Genomic DNA, 17,447 nt, shown 5'->3' with positions numbered 1-17,447 from the left:
TTATTATCCTTTTTATTTAAATGTAACAAATTTTATCTGTATACTTTACCTTGTGATAATGGTGATGATAATAAAGTTACCTTATCAAAGACTTATCAAAGTCAGCAGCTACAAAATGTTTCATAATAGGCAGACATTCGGTAATAAAGTAATTTAAGTCAAAACAATAAACATTTACAACTGAGAGTACAAAGTACAAAATAAAATATCAAATACACATATATGTAAACATAAATACCCACATATTAATATATCAAGTACATGCTGTATACACTTCAAATAAAGTATACTATATATAGTTGTGTTTCTTTTGTATTTTGTTTTCATGCCCCTGTTGTGAAAAGATATAGATAGATAGATAGATAGGTAGGTAGGTAGGTAGGTAGGTAGGTAGGTAGGTAGGTAGATAGATAGATAGATAGATAGATAGATAGATAGATAGATAGATAGATAGATAGATAGATAGGAAGATACTTTATTGATCCAGAGGGAAATTTAGGAACCAAACAAAACAAAACCTCTTGCCTCGTCGTTTAAAGGTGCTATAACCTACTTATAAACCAATCAATAATCCTAGATTATAAAGATGTATATTAAAGTGAGAGACAGGTGAAACACGGTGGCAGGTGTTTTTGTGCTACATTGATATCTAACATTGTTGGATGTAGAATGAAACTGGGTTTGTTTCTGCGGGGCTTTGCGCTGATTGGTCCACGGCAGCGGGAGGAGGAGGAGCCTGGGCGAGCTGCAGCTCAGTGTCTCAGCTCGGTGCTCGACTGCAGCTGCGTGGCTTCGCGACGACAAACACACAACAACTTTCTTACACTCTTTTCCTGTCTTCTGCAGTTAAAGATAGAAGGAACCCATGGCTCCACCGTTTCCCGCCGCTTCAGGACGCGATGCGGACTTCAAACTCGGAGTGCGGATTTAGTCTAAACTGAGCCACAACTTCAAACAAGAACCGGAGGACGGCGGAACAAGTTGAGACCGAGATAAAGGAACCCGGATCGGCCCTGCTCCCGTCGAGGTAAGAGCTCCAGGACGCGATCCTCCCGAAGTGCCGCACACAGCGATAAGTGCGGGTGCGATATTTGTACAACTTCCCGAAAAATGTCCGTACGAGGTCGTGCGGTCGGGTCGTGTGATGTCGGCTGGACTCGCTGTTCGCAGGCGGCTGCTGAGAACCCGGGAGGGAAGTTGAGCGCATGCTGAAGTGCTGACCGGAGTTTCACATTTACTGCACACAACGAATTGGATTTCACGCTGAGTCCCTCCACGGAAGTCCGCCGTCCCCCTTTCATTGGGCCTGAATAGCCGACTTAAATGTATCTGCTGGGAAACAATAGAAGCCTTTGGGCAGAAGATATTTATTTGGCCGTTTTCAAGTTTGGTGCAGTTGTGTGGAGTAGCCATGATCCCCACCATAGAGCAGTGGTCATGATAACACGGTCTGTGTTACAGCAGTTTGTTATCACATGATTATATTCACCAGAGTCTGATCACAGAATGCAATATAGTTAATATTGTAAATAAGGGCTGGGCTTAAGCAGTATCAATAATTATCCTAATGTCATTTTCACCAATTTCAATGTAACAGTCAGTCTTATGCTTGATTAGAAATAATAATGTAACATTTGTTGTAATCATTATTGATTTTGACTGTTATTACATGATTATATTCACTAGAGTTTGACTACAGAAAGCCATATTGTTCATATTGTAAATTAGGGCTGTGCAATAACAATATCAATAATTATGTAATTTTCAAGTCCAATATATCTATAGATTGCGTTTGCATTGTTGAAGCCACAGTTAGGAGATTTGTAAAATGTGTTATTCTCTGCTCATAAAGAAGAGTTTAAACCACAACCTTCACTAAGTAGCCAAATAATAATGTAGCGTTCATTGTAATAATTATTGCTTTTGACTGATGTGTTTTTTTCTTTCTATCTTCATACAATTTTATGGCCCTTTTTGGGATCCAGCTTTATCATTTTTAGACCAGAATATCCTCCCAATTTGTGCGAAAGCTGCAGACCCGTCTAAACCCACTGCAGATTACAACAAGAAAGACTGTGTTTTTGATCTGTTGCACCGCGGTTACATAATTTTATCTTTAAGGAGCCGGTCAGAGGTGTCAGAGCTTATGTGGGCTTGAAAGCTTTTCCTTTGGTACCATCTTGAATGAGAGCCAGCGGCAGAGAAACAGAACAGGCTCACAGGAATGTACTGGCTCTCGCGGTGGTTGTAGGTGACTCACAGCCCTGAAAGGTTTACAGGGGTGGATATATGTGATATAGGGCAACACCCAGGTGTTGCTTCTTTACCTAACACTAATTACACAGAGCTGTGTGAAGAGTAAGTTGCTCCTTTTTTGCCACAGGTTTTGAGAGCCGAGTCTTGACGTTGATCTATGTCTCTGTGTAAATCGTTGCGGCACACAGTGTACACACACTGGTTTTCTGTGGGAGTGCTTCTTATCTGATTCCCTTTCATCTCTGAAGTCTGAAGTTCATTTCCGGTCTAATCCAGCGCAGGGAGACAAGTCCTGTACTTTTCAACAGCCCTTTCACCTGCTATTGACATAGTGTGTTTCGTTTAATCATAAAGTGGGAGGAGTGTTTATGGTAGCGTTCACATCAAAAGAAGCGTGTGTCCATAAAATCCCTTCCTCCTACGACCATAAACCGTAGATATGAATACATGAGAAGCTCTCTTCCACTTGTGCCAATATTTTTATTCTCTATTTACTCCTCCAGGTCAAGATGTCTGTCAGTAACCACGAAAACAGAAAGTCTCGCTCTAGTTCCGGCTCCATGAATATCCAACTCTTCCACAAGACAACCCATGCGGACAGCCTGTTAACTCAACTCAACCTGCTGCGAAAACGAAAAGTCTTCACAGATGTTGTCCTGAAGGCCGGAAACCGATCCTTCCCCTGTCACCGGGCTGTCCTGGCCTCCTGTAGCCGTTACTTTGAGGCCATGTTCAGCGGCGGGCTCAGGGAGAGTCGTGACGCTGAAGTCAACTTCCATGACTCTCTCCATCCAGAGGTGCTGGAGCTCTTGCTCGACTACGCCTACTCGGCCCGAATCATTATCAACGAGGAAAATGCAGAATCGCTACTAGAAGCCGGAGACATGCTTCAGTTCCATGACATTAGAGACGCAGCGGCAGACTTTCTAGAAAAGAACCTCGACCAGTCAAACTGTTTGGGGATGATGCTGCTGTCAGATGCACATCAGTGCCAGAGACTGTATGAGCTGTCATGGAGGATGTGCTTGGCAGACTTTGCGACCCTCTTCAAGACAGAGGACTTCCTCAGCCTGCCCAGAGACAAAGTCCAGGAGCTAATCCTCAGTGAGGAACTGGAGGTGGAGGATGAGTGCCTGGTGTATGAGGCTGTCATCGACTGGGTTAAGGCGGACATGGAGCGGAGGCACAGTGAGCTGCCCGAGCTGCTGCGCTGTGTCCGCTTGGCACTGCTCCCTGAAACGTATCTGCTGAAGAATGTCGCTTCAGAGGAGCTGGTCATGTGCCACAAAGTGGGTCGGGAGATTGTTGAAGATGCCGTACAGTGTAAGATGAGGATCCTCCAGAACGATGGCATCGTAACAGGGTTCTGTGCTCGGCCAAGAAAGGTCAGTCAGGCCCTGCTGCTACTGGGAGGTCAGACTTTCATGTGCGATAAAGTCTACATGATCGACAACAAGACCAAGGAGATCACACCCAAAACAGACATCCCCAGCCCTAGGAAAGAATGCAGTGCCTGTGCTATTGGTTGCAAGGTATGTTTGTGACATATTTCAGTATCTGCTTTGGCATTTAACATTATATAGTTTATAGTCGTCAAAATGTAATATCTCTTTCTGTCTCTTAGGTTTATGTTACTGGAGGACGTGGCTCTGAAAACGGGGCTTCCAAAGATGTCTGGGTCTACGACACATTGCACGACGAGTGGTCCAAAGCGTCCCCCATGTTGGTAGCCAGATTTGGACATGGTTCTGCAGAGCTTGACCACATACTGTATGTTGTGGGAGGACACACGTCTCTTGCGGGATCCTTTCCTGCCTCTCCGTCTGTCTCACTCAAACAGGTGGAGCAATATGACCCTCAGACCAACAAATGGACTCTAGTGGCTCCGCTCAGAGAAGGTGTAAGCAATGCTGCCGTTGTTGGTGCCAAAAACAAACTCTTTGCCTTTGGGGGCACCAGTGTCAACAGAGACAAGTATCCTAAGGTTCAATGCTTTGACCCTTGTCAGAACCGTTGGTCTGTACCGGCCTCCTGTCCACAGCTGTGGCGATATACAGCTGCAGCTGTAGTTGGTAACCACATTGTAGTGATCGGTGGTGACACTGAATTCTCAGCCAGCTCCGCTTACAGATTCAATAGCGAGACGTATCAGTGGTCAAAGTTTGGCGATGTGACAACCAAACGGATCAGCTGCCACGCAGTGGCGTCAGGAAACAGACTATATGTGGTCGGGGGATACGGGGCTCAAAGATGTAAGACACTCGACTGTTACGATCCATCATCAGACTCTTGGGACAGTGTGACGAGTGTGCCCTACTCGCTCATTCCCACCGCCTTCGTCAGCACGTGGAAGTACCTCTCAGCATAGCAGCACACACTGTCTGAGGTTTCTACGGTGAGTAATTGTAGTTTCCTAGAACTGACACAAACAAACAAGATGTTAATTATATGTGCTATTCATAGTGTCCCTATTGTCACATAAGAAGCGGGAACTGATTTTATAGAAACAAGAATATCTACACTCAGTTTAAATCACACTGTGACTTCTTATACAGACCCACGAGAATGTCAGTTTGAACCGGACGACGCCAGTTTAAAAGCCCTCGCTGTTGTCAAGGTTGCCAGTGGTTACAGTTACACATTATCTAGCTGCTGTGACGGCTGGGTGTTGGATGAACATGGTGGAGTCCTGGGTTAGGGAGCAGCAGGAATGTCAGTGGTGCCGGTAATTAGAGAGAGCTACAACACTAGACCTGTGTCGGTGACAGGGCTGAGGTGGAGAGGTAGGAATCAGGTCTGTGCTTGTGGCCCCAAGAAGGAAACGTGGACAGGGCCAGTGCTCTTCGTGTGAAATGACTGACTTATACGAGTCAGCCTGTGCCTGAAAAAATTGGCTTTCCTGTGGAATGCAATCAGAGGGGTCAGTGGTCCAAACCAACGTTTTTAAAGCCCGATACTGAACCTCAAACTGCCCTTGATGTACCTTGATTAGTGTAGCAGTGTTAGAGAACCTCTGTATATAGAAGCAGGGTATGAATGTGTGACTGTGACTCAATGTGTAAAGGGCTTTTGAGTGGTCGTTAGGACTAGAAAAGTGCTGTAAATGCAGTCCATTCAGTGTGTTAATGCTGATATTGTCCCCACACACCCTTAAAAAATACATACAAGTCCTTATTTTCCTTAATTAAAACAACACAACTTTGTTCATAAGGACATTCACTTAAATTATGTTGAGAAAGTGTTTTACCGGACAGAAAACCTACTTTAGCACTATATGGTGAGAGAAGAGGGGCTAATCTCTTCTGCTCAAAGTAAAAAATTCAGATCAGAAATCTTCAGCAAAGGAGCAAGCGGGTTAAAAAAGGAAGGATCCATCCTAAGGGTATGAAAATATGATTGACTGAAATGTATCATACAATGTCAGTGAAGAATTGCTCCACTTTATCTGCCTGAAGGAACGACAGGTGGCAGTTTTCACAGCTTCATCTGAGCTAAGAGATGATACATTTTCCTAAGGTGTTCTCAGTGTTTTACGGGGGGGTGGAGGAGCACGCACAGGGAAACAAAAGGAGGAAATGCAGTGATATTTTAAAGGCTTGTGCGGTGGTGGTAGAGCGAGTTTTAAGTTCCATTATCCTATTATAGAACTGATGCAATGGAAAGCAGTTTATTGCTGTACCAGTCGGTGGATTTGCAATTTTAAAAGCTCAGGCTCGGCGGCATCTTTTATTAATGGTCTTGAGGTTTTATCTTCACTAGAGTAATGAAAAACTAGAGACCACCTCTGCAGAAGGATCCTACCAGCCATTACGCCCGCTAACATGTTGATATTCAACCCGCGTGTTGTGTAGTTGTATTACGTGAGTACTATTTGGAGAGACGCTTGTTTAGGTAGTAAAAGAGGTTAGTCATATTTTGAGATTGTTGTGGGGATCGGCCTGTGGCATAATTGGCAAAGTACGGCTCTCTGGTGCTTTGTGACTTTTCGTAGCCAAACCACAACAGAGGTAGCTCTGCTTTTAGCTACAAGCTCCTCGTTTTGTTTTGGTTTGTGCAAGCCCCTCTCCTGTTCAGAATCCCCCCCCCCCCCAACCCCGTGTGACGTTCACTCTCCTCAATGTTTGGGTGCCTTCGCGCAAATATACCAACTGCGTCTGTGTGTTGTGTGAAGAATGAAAAGTGTCGTCCAAATATTGCCCTTAATAGTGTGATTTACAGTACAAGATTTTAATTATTATATGAGAAGATAAAGAATCTTCTATCATAATGATGTATATTGTCATATTACAGTCCCATAGATTGTAAATACAGAGGGAATTCAAGATCATTCCATTATAACTTCTGTGGTTTGCATCTTTTTCAATTCTCCCCTCAAGCGTGACTGTATCGGTCAGTTTCTGTGTCTAATTCTGTTTTCGCACATACACGGCAACCCAGCATTTATCTAGCCATTACTCGGAGGAGCCTTGTGTGAGAATGCAAATGTCTGAATCAGTTGGGCCGGACATCAAACGGACTTTACACTTTCAGCTCCATGTCCATGTAATGTCCGATTGAGCAGATGTGTGAATATCGGTCATTGTCCGGAGTCTTCGCTGCGAGCAAGTGGACGGGTTGATGGTCTATTCAGCCTCCTGCACATTCTCCTCAGGCACAACACTTCGCCTAAAATCAACAGTACAGGTGAAAAACACACCTAATACTGACAACCTCAATACATCCACTCTACTGCGAGGAAAACGTGAGGGTGAAACGAACAAGCTCCTTCATGTGCTGCCAGGAAGTTTGAAAATTAAAACCAAGAGGAAGCTAGTGAGAGGCAGGAGGCTTATGTGTGACTTGTGTCAACAGTAAACAGCTGGGTGTGATGGAGCTGGGGGCTTAGCATTATAAGGCTGCTGGTATGGACCACTGTCTCCATGGTACTCGAGGTTTTTCTGGTCCGATGGAGACAGACAGGCTGGCTATGAACCATCAAGGCACCGCATCCTTATGAACTCAGTTAGGCAGTTACCGTAGCTACTATCCCGCTGCCAAACGCCTTTTATGTTTAATTACAGCAGACGTTGGAAAAAAAGCTCAGCTTTCGAGCTTGTTAAGCAGGCGTCCTGCCCTGACGCTGGTCGACTCTCTCTCACCCGAGACGGGGAGGGGGCCCCGAGAGGAGTTGGCAGAAATTAAGTGAATAGCAAAGTGACACAGAGTAGGACGTGTTCACACATACACAGATAGAGTGTACACACGAGCAGAAGAGGTGCAGATGAAGGGAATAGGAGTAAGACCAGAGGAAGCAAAGCTATATTTTGCGCCGTTTGGCAGCCGAGACTAACGCCTGCCTAAAAATACTCTGCTCCAGAGGCTGTCAACTTTCAACTGGGATCAGAGAGGAAAATAAGTGTGTGCGCGTGTGTGTGTGTGTGTGTGTGTGTGTGTGTGTGTGTGTGTGTGTGTGCGCATGTGTGTGTTCCTTTCATGTTTATGAGGGGAGCTGAAACCACCAGTCAGCTGTTCAAGTATTCACTAGTAGTATTGTAGGTTTTTACTCAGTTGTGAAACCACTGATTGTCTACTTGTGCTTCTCTCCCTCTCTCTGTCTCACCCACACACAGTCACATTGCTGACATTGCCTGTCCTTTAAAAAGGCAGCCATCCTTACTCTAATTTGGGAGGAATGAAGGTGTGGCCTGCATTCCCATTAGTAAAGATTTGTTAATGTTGGGGTTGAGGTCGTTTCAGTCAGACACTTTGCGTGGCCTCTACGGGGATCACACCAGCCTCGCTGCTCTTTTTTTTTTGTCACCACCTCCCGAAGTTTGTAGCCTTGCAAGTTTCCACCAGATGTGTCTAACCCCAGAGTCCAGGGCCAAACCAGAACCCACTGTTGATGGAAAACTATTTGTAAATGTTAAAGCATTATGGCTCCTATTTGTTATGGTTTAGACTGGAGGAGAAAGAAGCTTTTTAAATGTTCTCAAGTAGACTAAAAGCATCAAGAACTAAACAGATTACATTTTTTTTTTTGCGTTTTGGAGTTGGTGCGTTGAACAGCATCAGGGTGTAATCTTGTCCGTCGTTGGTACCAGACTGCCGGCAGACGGGATGTAACCAGAGATCTCAGCACAAAGTTCAGCGCAGGCTCTCTCTACTTCAAACCCCTGACTTATAATGCCCCCTAGAAATGACTGTTATCGACACTTGAACCTTTGTTTTCTCGGCCCCCCCCCCCCCCACCACCACCACCACCACCTCCGCCTCTTTATGCAGCCCTCTCTCCTCATCAACCCTCTCCGCTCACAAAAATCACAGACATACACAGCGTCCTCCTTTTTAACAGCTTCAACTGCAGCACTTACGAGGTGGGCACGGCTCTGTGTGATAGGGTACACCTGGATAGGTCAGGGGGCCACGGAGGGAGCCAGCATCGGGCCCTCTATGTCCCCAGGCAGCTGCTGTAAAATGGAAAGGTCACAATGGGGATCAGGGAGGAGGAGCACAGAGGCCCCCAGTCGCTCAATACTAATGTTTTATTAATGCCTGGCCGTGAGGGCCACCAGGAACACAGGCTGAATGAGGCTTTTATTGTGGCATCTGTGTACAACAACGATCCCACCTCCGCTCTCTCAGACACACACACACACACACAGACAGTTAAAGTTAGCACGTGCTCGTACCCCCCCCCCCCCAATACACACACACACACAAACACACACACTTCATCTCTGGTCCCTTGAGTAATCAATCTGCCACATTATGGCCTTCAGCACGGCTGCTTAAATTTGCATAAACCTAATGGAGTTTTTATTGGTCTTTTCTCCACTCGGCGAGTAACAAAAAGCCAAAAAGGGAAGAAGATGCTCAAAATGGCTGAATAATCACCCAGACTAATTTGATTACGCCCTTAAAAAGAGATGAGCTGTCATACAGTTACAGGGGCCTCTTCAGAAAGCCAGCCGGGCCGGGACAGAGTGTGTCTGCCTGGTAATTAATCTGAATTACGTAATATTTGCACCTCTGAAGTGGCACTGAAGTGGCGTGTATTCAGCCACAGAGACGCTCTTTGTTCCAGTCTTAAACTGGACTTCCTGCAAGGATTCATGAAGATGTGGCTCATTAGACTTTGCAGCTGTACCAAGACGCCTGTAGATCATCCTGGACTCCTTTGTTTGTCCCTCCAAACGATGCAGACTCATGTAAATGAAGTCACAGTGATTCATTCGTGGGTCAATACAGTGGAATTCTAGGTGGTCATTAGTAAACATGGCACAGGCCTGGTTGGACACAAGGGACGGATAGAAAGAGAGGACTTGGCTTTGGCCTGGTGTATTGTGGGTAATTGGGCCTCCAGAAGACACAGATGCAAGAAAACGAAACAAAAAACTGGGCATGAATGTCAGCATGCATGTGTCGTCTGACCCCCCCCCCCCCAGTGGTGTGTGCGTGTTCTTTCAACTATCCAGTGATGTTTTTGGTTGAGATTTAGTAATAATTCAAATAATTGAGATTTAGTGATTATTTTCTTTTGACGAACTCAATCTGCCGTTATTCCCATGTGGAGGAGAAGTGATGGAAGCTGACAGAGCGAGGCAGGTTAAACCTCAGGGCGCCTCATGCAATCACTTCATACAGTCCCAGCCCATCTGTTTGGTTAGCTGAAGGACACACGGACTCCCTGCGTCCCTCACTGCAGCACACTGCGGTTGCTGCAGCGGACCAGACCGGAGACGCACACACGGGGCATGTGGTGACTTTTGTGGGTTACACTTATTAACCTCGCCACCTGTTGGCATCACACGCTGATTCACTCAAGACCTGTCGGCAGAAGTAAAGGGCGTATCTGGAAAGTCCTCTGACTTTTTAGGTGCAGTGAGACAGTGAAAACAAAGTTTGAGTTCAAGTCAGGATGAAATTGTTTAAATAGAAGACGGTGTCACAGGTGAACATTGTGGTCAGTACAGCTCACTCTCTTATGTGATTGACCTTGACGTGACAGGTAATAATGAAGGGACTCTGGAGACAGTCTGGAGCTCATTTCCGTTTGCAGCAGAGGGAGCTGACGTGTGCTGTTGTTTGATGGATTTACTCGTGATGACAGACCAATAACCTCTGTGGAATACACTTTTGACATTACAACCTAGCCTTTTTCATTCCCCTCTGTACGGTCAATTATTTTAAAATAAAGGTCAGTAACGCAAAAGATCTTGGAACCTTTTTGATCTGCACTTTATTCATATTGGTTGACCTGAGTTCTGATCCTGCCGCTGACTTGACAACATGAATCCAGTACAAGGTGTGAAAGGTCACTGATGCTGAAGTAGAGAGATAGATGACTAAAAATACAGCTGCAGCTCTTGTGAAACACTGATATTATGTTAGGTGTAGCAGACCAGAGCAGCAGATTGTTTAAGATTCAGAGGCGTGCTCTTCATCAGCTGCACTGAGAGATTAAACCTGCACAACTCAAGAAGTGCAGCACATGACACATACCCATTTACTCTGAGAGAGAGCGGCAATGGAAACTTCCATCAGGCCTGCAGTTGCATGTCATAGAAAAAAAGCATTGCAACAATTGCCTTGGTTGTAAAGGCTGAGCCCACTGATGCCTCTTTTACACCAAGTGTATGTGCAGGTTTTTCGAACATGCTTAAAATAGGTGATTGATTCGGCTGAGACCGACTGGGAATATTCCATGCCAGTGTTGCATCTTGCATGATGTTCCCAAGCTGTTAAAAGAATAGGTTTATGGCAAGAAAGTTGCGTGTTCACTTGTGTGTTATGTTTCCATCACTGCTGATTGGAGCTGGAGCCGATAGAAACCTGTGTCTACTGCAGAGGAATTTGACCTGGAGGGGAATGCAGATTGTATCTATTCCCATTGCAGACAAACCATTGTAGAAATCAAAATGTGCCAGAGTAACAAACATATTTCTTCAGTTTAACCAAAGTTAATCTACGACGGATTTTTTCAAGTTTTTCAACAGAATAACTAAACAAGATATAACATATTAATATGTTTGCTTTAAAGGTGCTCGTGGGTTGATGTTGTAAATTGAGCCAGGCTGTTTCCCATTGTTTCCAGCCTTTGTGCTAAGCTTAGATAAACTAAGCTTAGCTGAACTAACCAGCTGTTGACTGGACTCTTGTATTTAACCAAGAAAACAACAAAACAATCAAATAAACACACTTCTCCCCAAATCTGTAACTTTTGCACAGCAAAAATGTCTTAATTAAAAAGCTTTCGATTGTCAAAGTGAGGTGTCAAACAAAAGTATTCTTTTGGTTTTGGCACTAAAACTGAGATCAGATGTTTTTTTGTCATTCAACACAGGAAAATCAACAATGTCTTTTTACATTTTAGTTTTTTGCCTGACACATCTGTATATATCAGGTTAAATATACATACTGTAGTTTGTATAGCATCAACCTGACAGCGTGACACTTCTCCCTCTCTATTGTTATTCTAATGGATGTGTCCTACTGTTCTGCCCCCGGCAATGTATTCACAACAGTAACAGATGTGTACAGATCAGTGCAGGCTTCCGTAGTGTCTGTCGGCTTTGTTGGCCATGGAAATGAGAACTCATTAGGTTATCCAAACAAACCCCCAGCGAGGCCTGCCTGTAACTGTCAACTCCCATCTCTCCCAGAATAGAGAGCGCACACATTCTTCATCTCCTCTGACAGAGCGGAGATATCACCCCAAAAAAAAAATCTCATTACATGTAAACAGCATGTTCGGGGTTTCACTCCAACCCCCTCCCAAAAATATGCAGCGGAACATTCCTTCATAGCAGCAGGGGAGGAAAATTAGACGCTGAAGTGTCTGAGGTTGCAGAGATGAGAGATTCCAAAGAACTCATCCCAGTGTTTGTTGTAAATATGTTGCTTCAAACATGGAGGAATTTGAAAATTGGAGAAGCTCTCATACAGTATAAATTATATCCGGATAAAGCAAACGAGCAGATGGTTTTGGAACATGCATTTTATCAGCTTATCTTTACAGAGCCGGGTCCTCCCCTCTGCCACCCTCACATATTTATTACCTCGCGACATAAATGGCTTGAGCAGCTTAATCCCACATGCCAGGAGGACTTTGGTTAAATAACGCCCCGTCCCGAGGCATTATTAACGCTATGTGGGTAAGCCTGATAAAATGGCATTTTGATAAGCTGATGTGTAGCGCGGAGGACCCGAGTCTGTGCATTCCTCTGCGTGAGAATGTCCAGGCCTCCCCTCTGGGTCATGTGGTCGGCCCTCATACAGCAGCAGCTCCTCTCAAGTTCACAGGACCTAAACATTAATCTCCCTCTGTCTCTTTCCCTCAGATCGGCCGTGGTGTCTGGTATGCTGGCTGCAGAGAGGAGGAGGAGGAGGAGGAGGAGGAAGGGTTTGTGTATTCCTGCCCTGGCTCCATCCAGGCTGATTCGCATTATCTTCATCTGCAGAGGAGTGAAAGCCCCGAGTCCTGGAAACAGCCCAGCGACTGGAAGTCTGCGGCCTCTTTTCCACCTGATCTGTTTACTCGTCGCTCTTGTGTAACTTTCCCATGTAGCCACGAGCTTGAGCTGGACTCGTCGCCATGTATAAGAAGCATAGACGTTCTCTTTCCACCGCTTGGCTCAAATAAGCTACTGTGACTGTTTCAGCCCGACACTGTTACAACCCACTCCATCATCGGAACCTGTATCATCTCGCCTGTAGATTTGCAGTTTAACAGACTCTGACGTGGCTTTGTTTTACAGTGAACTAAAACAGAAACTCAGCTGTCTTTTGTTGTGGTTCCTCTCTTCTCCTGACACTGGGCATTTCCTCAGGTGTAATTTATTTGGACTGCTGATGGACTGAGTTAGACCTTGAGCTCTGCCGGGCGTTTGGGGGATCTAGAGAAGACATTTGGTGAAGTGTATGATTTTTGTGCACAGAAACGATCTTCCGGTCTGTATTTTTAGACGTTGGACTCGGGCTTCCCTCAAATTTGGCGAGCTAAATTTGTATCTTCCTCCTCGACTCAAAATACAAGCTCGCAAGAGAGAATGTGGCCCATTACGGCCGTAGAAGACACTTTTCTGTTTCGAGATGTCAAGCTATGGTTTTTGTGATTCTTATTTGTTTTGTCTCAGGGTTATGTATAGTTTGCCTGTATTCGTTCAAGGAAGGGAAACCTTTTTGTTTCATGTCTTTTCTGTTCTGAATGTTTGTTTTGTGAATGTTCTAGTTTTGTTATAAACATTTTTACTGAATGCTCTCATTTAAAAAAAACATTCTGAGAACACATGATGACGCTTGATAGCAGTGGTCATGTGTAAAACATAAATATTTGCCAAAACTCAAATAGCGTATTATTACTTTGGAAATGCTAAGTGTTTCCAGACTTGTTAACTTTGTAGTTCTAATATGAGTATCATTAATGGAAGTATTTTTGTGTGTATAGTTTGTATATTTGCCTTGTAATTAATTTGTAGAAACCTTTGATTTGCACAGTTTGTACAAAGAAATCTATAATTGGTCTTAATTTTTGTATCTTTGTCTTAACCCCGATTGGGTAGAGTGTGAATAATCAAAGCCTTTTTTGTAGCAGCAGTTATTTCTCTCTTAGCAAAACTCATTCGTGTGCATTTTTCCGATATATCACATATAACTGATATATGAAGCTCTTACTGAAACACCATCTGTTACTTCATGTTCTACCGTCAATAAAATGTCATCTTGTTGAAAACCGTTTGTCCGCTGTTTTTCCCGGGAATGACTGGAATTCTGCAGCTGTGTCATTAAACAGCGTGGGCAGCCATATAATCACACAGGTACTCTTAACGTGCCTAGAATAGTTTCCATGCGCAGGTTAGGAGTAGTTCTGGTATTTTACCAGGAACACCCGTCTCCTTCCTGCTGTTTGACCACGCCGTATCCTTATAATACCCTCTTGTCACAGCGATATCTCACATCCTGGTAATGTGGTATGTGAGTGAGGTGCAAGCCGCTGCCGCTCTGGCACTTGTCCTGTAAGATGTGCACACGCATTATAACCCTCAAACCCAGAAGAATGTGCTAATTCTGCAGGGCGTCAGTCAGGTGATGCTCCTCCGCAGCTCGCATCCTGCTTGCGGCTGGGTCTACGTGAGAAGACGGTGCAGTCCAGACTGGGCGTTGGGTGGGGAGATGTCTGGTTGGCACGCTCACGCATGGTGGCAGGGAGGAGAACCAGAGAGGAATGTACCCACACTCAGATTTGAGGGAGGTGTGCTGCCTGCAGGGTTGAAGTCTTGGTTACTGAACCATCATTCCTGTGTTGTCTAAACAGTCCACATCCACTCTTATAATCAGACATCTCTTGATGACTGTTTAGATTTCAGTGATTCCCTTTAAACTTTCAAATTCTTTCTCTTTTCATTTCCACACAAACTGCTCTCTTGGCTGTCAGAGCTTTTCTCCGTCGGTGGACGTGGCAACAGATGATTTAAACACCAGCTGTTGTTTTCATCTGCAGTTGTTTGTTAGTTCGCAGGCTTCTGCAGAAACTACCTGACAGATTGTTAGGACTCCTGCTGGAAGGATGGGTCAGGGAGGAACCTCTACAATTTTGGTGCAGCTCTGGATCACAGAGTAGATCAGGAATTTTTTTTCCCCTTTTTGACATTGTCACCGTTTTACTCAGAGAAAATTCATGGATCCAGTCGATAAAACTCATTTAGGAAAATGATATCTCAGTTTGTACATTTTGGTACAGCTTGAATTTGAGGACACTAATGGCCTTGGCAGAGATTTGCACTATACTGAGAGCCATTCTACTTTGTATTCTGTTCTTCACCGTAGAAACAGCAAATTGACGACAGACGATCATCAGTAGATTCCAGCTGTCTCCCGACCAAGATACTGTCCCCCCTATGCAAGACATCATTTATTAAAGCCTGGGAGTGGAACTTGAGTTAAATAAGCCAGCCACACCTTTTGCCACCAGGAAGAGAACCCCCCCCCCCCCCCAACAACCACTTTAATGTAAAGACAAAGGAACATATGATTCATATAACAAACAATTCCCTGTGTAACCCTACAGTGTTAACATGTGTGCACTTCATCTAAACAATGTAAGGTTAAAAGCCAATAAACAAATTGTTTGGGTGTGGCTGACGGCAAAGGACATGAACCTGTGTGCAGCAAACTATTGAGCACATCACCCTGTGTGGGCGTGGCCATCACAGTTACCTTGAGAAGATGGACACATATATCAGTGTGTGTGTGTGTGTGTGTGTGTGTGTCAGACAGCATGACAGAGGCTGTCAGGAAGGATACAGTTGAAGGTTTTGTCCAATAGATTCACATTTCTCCGATATATTGACAGCTGTAACTATTTACTTTAAACATTTAAATAAAATATGAATTATTCTAAACATTAACAAATCAGTCATTTTCCATGCAAAGTTCTTTGTGCCGATTTCCCTCCAAATTACATGATTTGTGCAACCAATTGCATAAAAGCTCTGGGGGACGCCCTGCAACAAACACTTGAGTGACATAATGCAGCAGCATTGTTCCATCTTTTCAAAGCCAACCGAAAAAAACTTCAAAGCTCGACATTAATTGGACGTAAACAAGAGAAGGCTCCGAAAACTGCCCCTCCGCAGCCATGACATCATGCCTGTACCAGGCTGCATGTCCAGTCGAGCATGTGGACACGTTTGTGCCAGCATGTGTGCCGGGATTCATCAAAGCTTAATTTATGGATTTTTTTCTTCTTCGTATAAATACAATCCAGACATGCATAGAAAGATGAAACGGCGCTCTCTGAAAGGGATGACCTGGCACTGGACAGCAGGATGAGCCGGCCGGACAATGGCTGCCATTGTCATGTAAATGTACAAACCGAGCAATTTCAAACAGATCTCGCCGACAACACAATTAAACGACAGTGAATAAATAGACATTTGAAAGTCGGCCGGAGACAAAAGGACCTCAGAGGCTGCCAAAACAAAACAAAATAAAGAGGAAGGAGGGGAATAAAGGAGAGGAGGAGGACAAACTGCCATTACAATCTGTGTGGGATATCTGTGGATGTGTGTGGTTGTTGCATGAATATGAATTTATGCTTAATATGCGTGTGTGTGTGTGTGCGTGTGCGTGTGCGTGTGTGTGTGTGTGTGTGTGTGTGTGAGGGGACAAGCAGTTACAGCCTGTTGTTAACACACAAGAAAGGAGGCAGTGAGGTGGAACGGACAGGGACGTTGCACTCTGCCTCTCCACCCAAATATCGGCGTGTGTCTGCCGGACTGAGACCCCCAGCTGGGGCCTCCGCCTGCCCCGGACAAGGACAAAAGACGCCTTGTTGATGCCAGAATCGACCTCCTCTCACCTTCCCCGGGGGGGCCTGCGCTCAGGATGGCTCTGCAGAGCGGATCAATATTCCCCCTCTGGCCAGATCAGATCTGATATGACAGATCTGCAAAAAGCTGCAATGACCTCTGAATTTTAACCAAGAGACATAAAGTCAACTGAATCTGGTATTATAGTGTTATATTCGTTTAGCAGCACGCTGTACATAAAAATAACATCAATCCTAAAGTTGATTTCTTTTAGAGTTGAAATCAGGAGGAGATTCATCTTTGGACTGAGAGGAGACGTCCCTCCTTCTCTCCCTCCTCCTCTTACATAAGCCTCCCTGGTTGCAAATCTCTGTGAGCAAACATCAGGCTTCCTCTCCTCCATTTTCTCTCTTTCTGTGTCTCACTTTCAAAAGTTTCATTGCACTTTATTGGCACCAATACGAAAAAAAGTATTAAGAAACCAGGAGCATGTCCAAGTCTTCAAGATTAAAAAATTAATGAACAATGTCCCCCCCCACCCCACCACCTCTCTCCCTCTCTCTTTGTGTTTCTATGCTGGTGGAGGAGTTAGAGGTGTCTCTGCATCCCTCCCTCGCTCTCTCTCGCTCTCTCTCTCTCTCCCCCCTCCTCCTTCCCCTCGTCTCTCTGGCTGTGGGCATCTCTGCTGGCAGCAGCTCTGAGGTTTCAGAGCTGACTGGGTAAGCAAATGAGGAGTAAACAGAGTGTGACACAGACAGACAGCCAGTCAGACAGTCTAACCACTGGAGCGAACGCAGGGCTGTCTCTTCTCTGCCGTCTGAGCACGACGAGTGTGTTTGTGTGTTTGTGTGTTTGTGTGTGTGTGTGTGTGTGTGTGTGTGTGTGTGTGTGTGTGAGGGG

At 44.9% G+C, this 17,447-nt stretch overlaps 1 protein-coding gene across 1 annotated transcript; it reads left to right on the top strand.

The window, feature by feature from the left end:
- The first annotated feature begins 704 nt into the window (after positions 1-704).
- On the top strand, positions 705-13,974 carry enc3 (ectodermal-neural cortex 3). The gene is made up of 4 exons (XM_034582096.1): positions 705-1,027; positions 2,760-3,788; positions 3,881-4,651; positions 12,579-13,974. The coding sequence occupies exons 2-3, from the start codon at positions 2,766-2,768 to the stop codon at positions 4,622-4,624; spliced, it is 1,767 nt and encodes a 588-aa protein (XP_034437987.1). The 5' UTR covers positions 705-1,027; positions 2,760-2,765; the 3' UTR covers positions 4,625-4,651; positions 12,579-13,974.
- The last annotated feature ends 3,473 nt before the right edge of the window (positions 13,975-17,447 follow it).

This window comes from Hippoglossus hippoglossus, chromosome 4 (assembly GCF_009819705.1).
Source record: "Hippoglossus hippoglossus isolate fHipHip1 chromosome 4, fHipHip1.pri, whole genome shotgun sequence".
Classification (NCBI taxonomy): Eukaryota; Metazoa; Chordata; class Actinopteri; order Pleuronectiformes; family Pleuronectidae; genus Hippoglossus; species Hippoglossus hippoglossus.
The sequence above is the reverse complement of the archived record's forward strand: the minus strand, read 5'-3'. Positions and strand labels throughout refer to the sequence as shown.

Bases quoted from the DNA above. Each gene is read 5' to 3' on its own strand.
- enc3 (XM_034582096.1), top strand. From the start codon at position 2,766: ATGTCTGTCAGTAACCACGAAAACAGAAAGTCTCGCTCTAGTTCCGGC. The intron at 3,789-3,880 runs GTATGTTTGTGA...TCTGTCTCTTAG, and splicing joins CCTGTGCTATTGGTTGCAAG to GTTTATGTTACTGGAGGACG.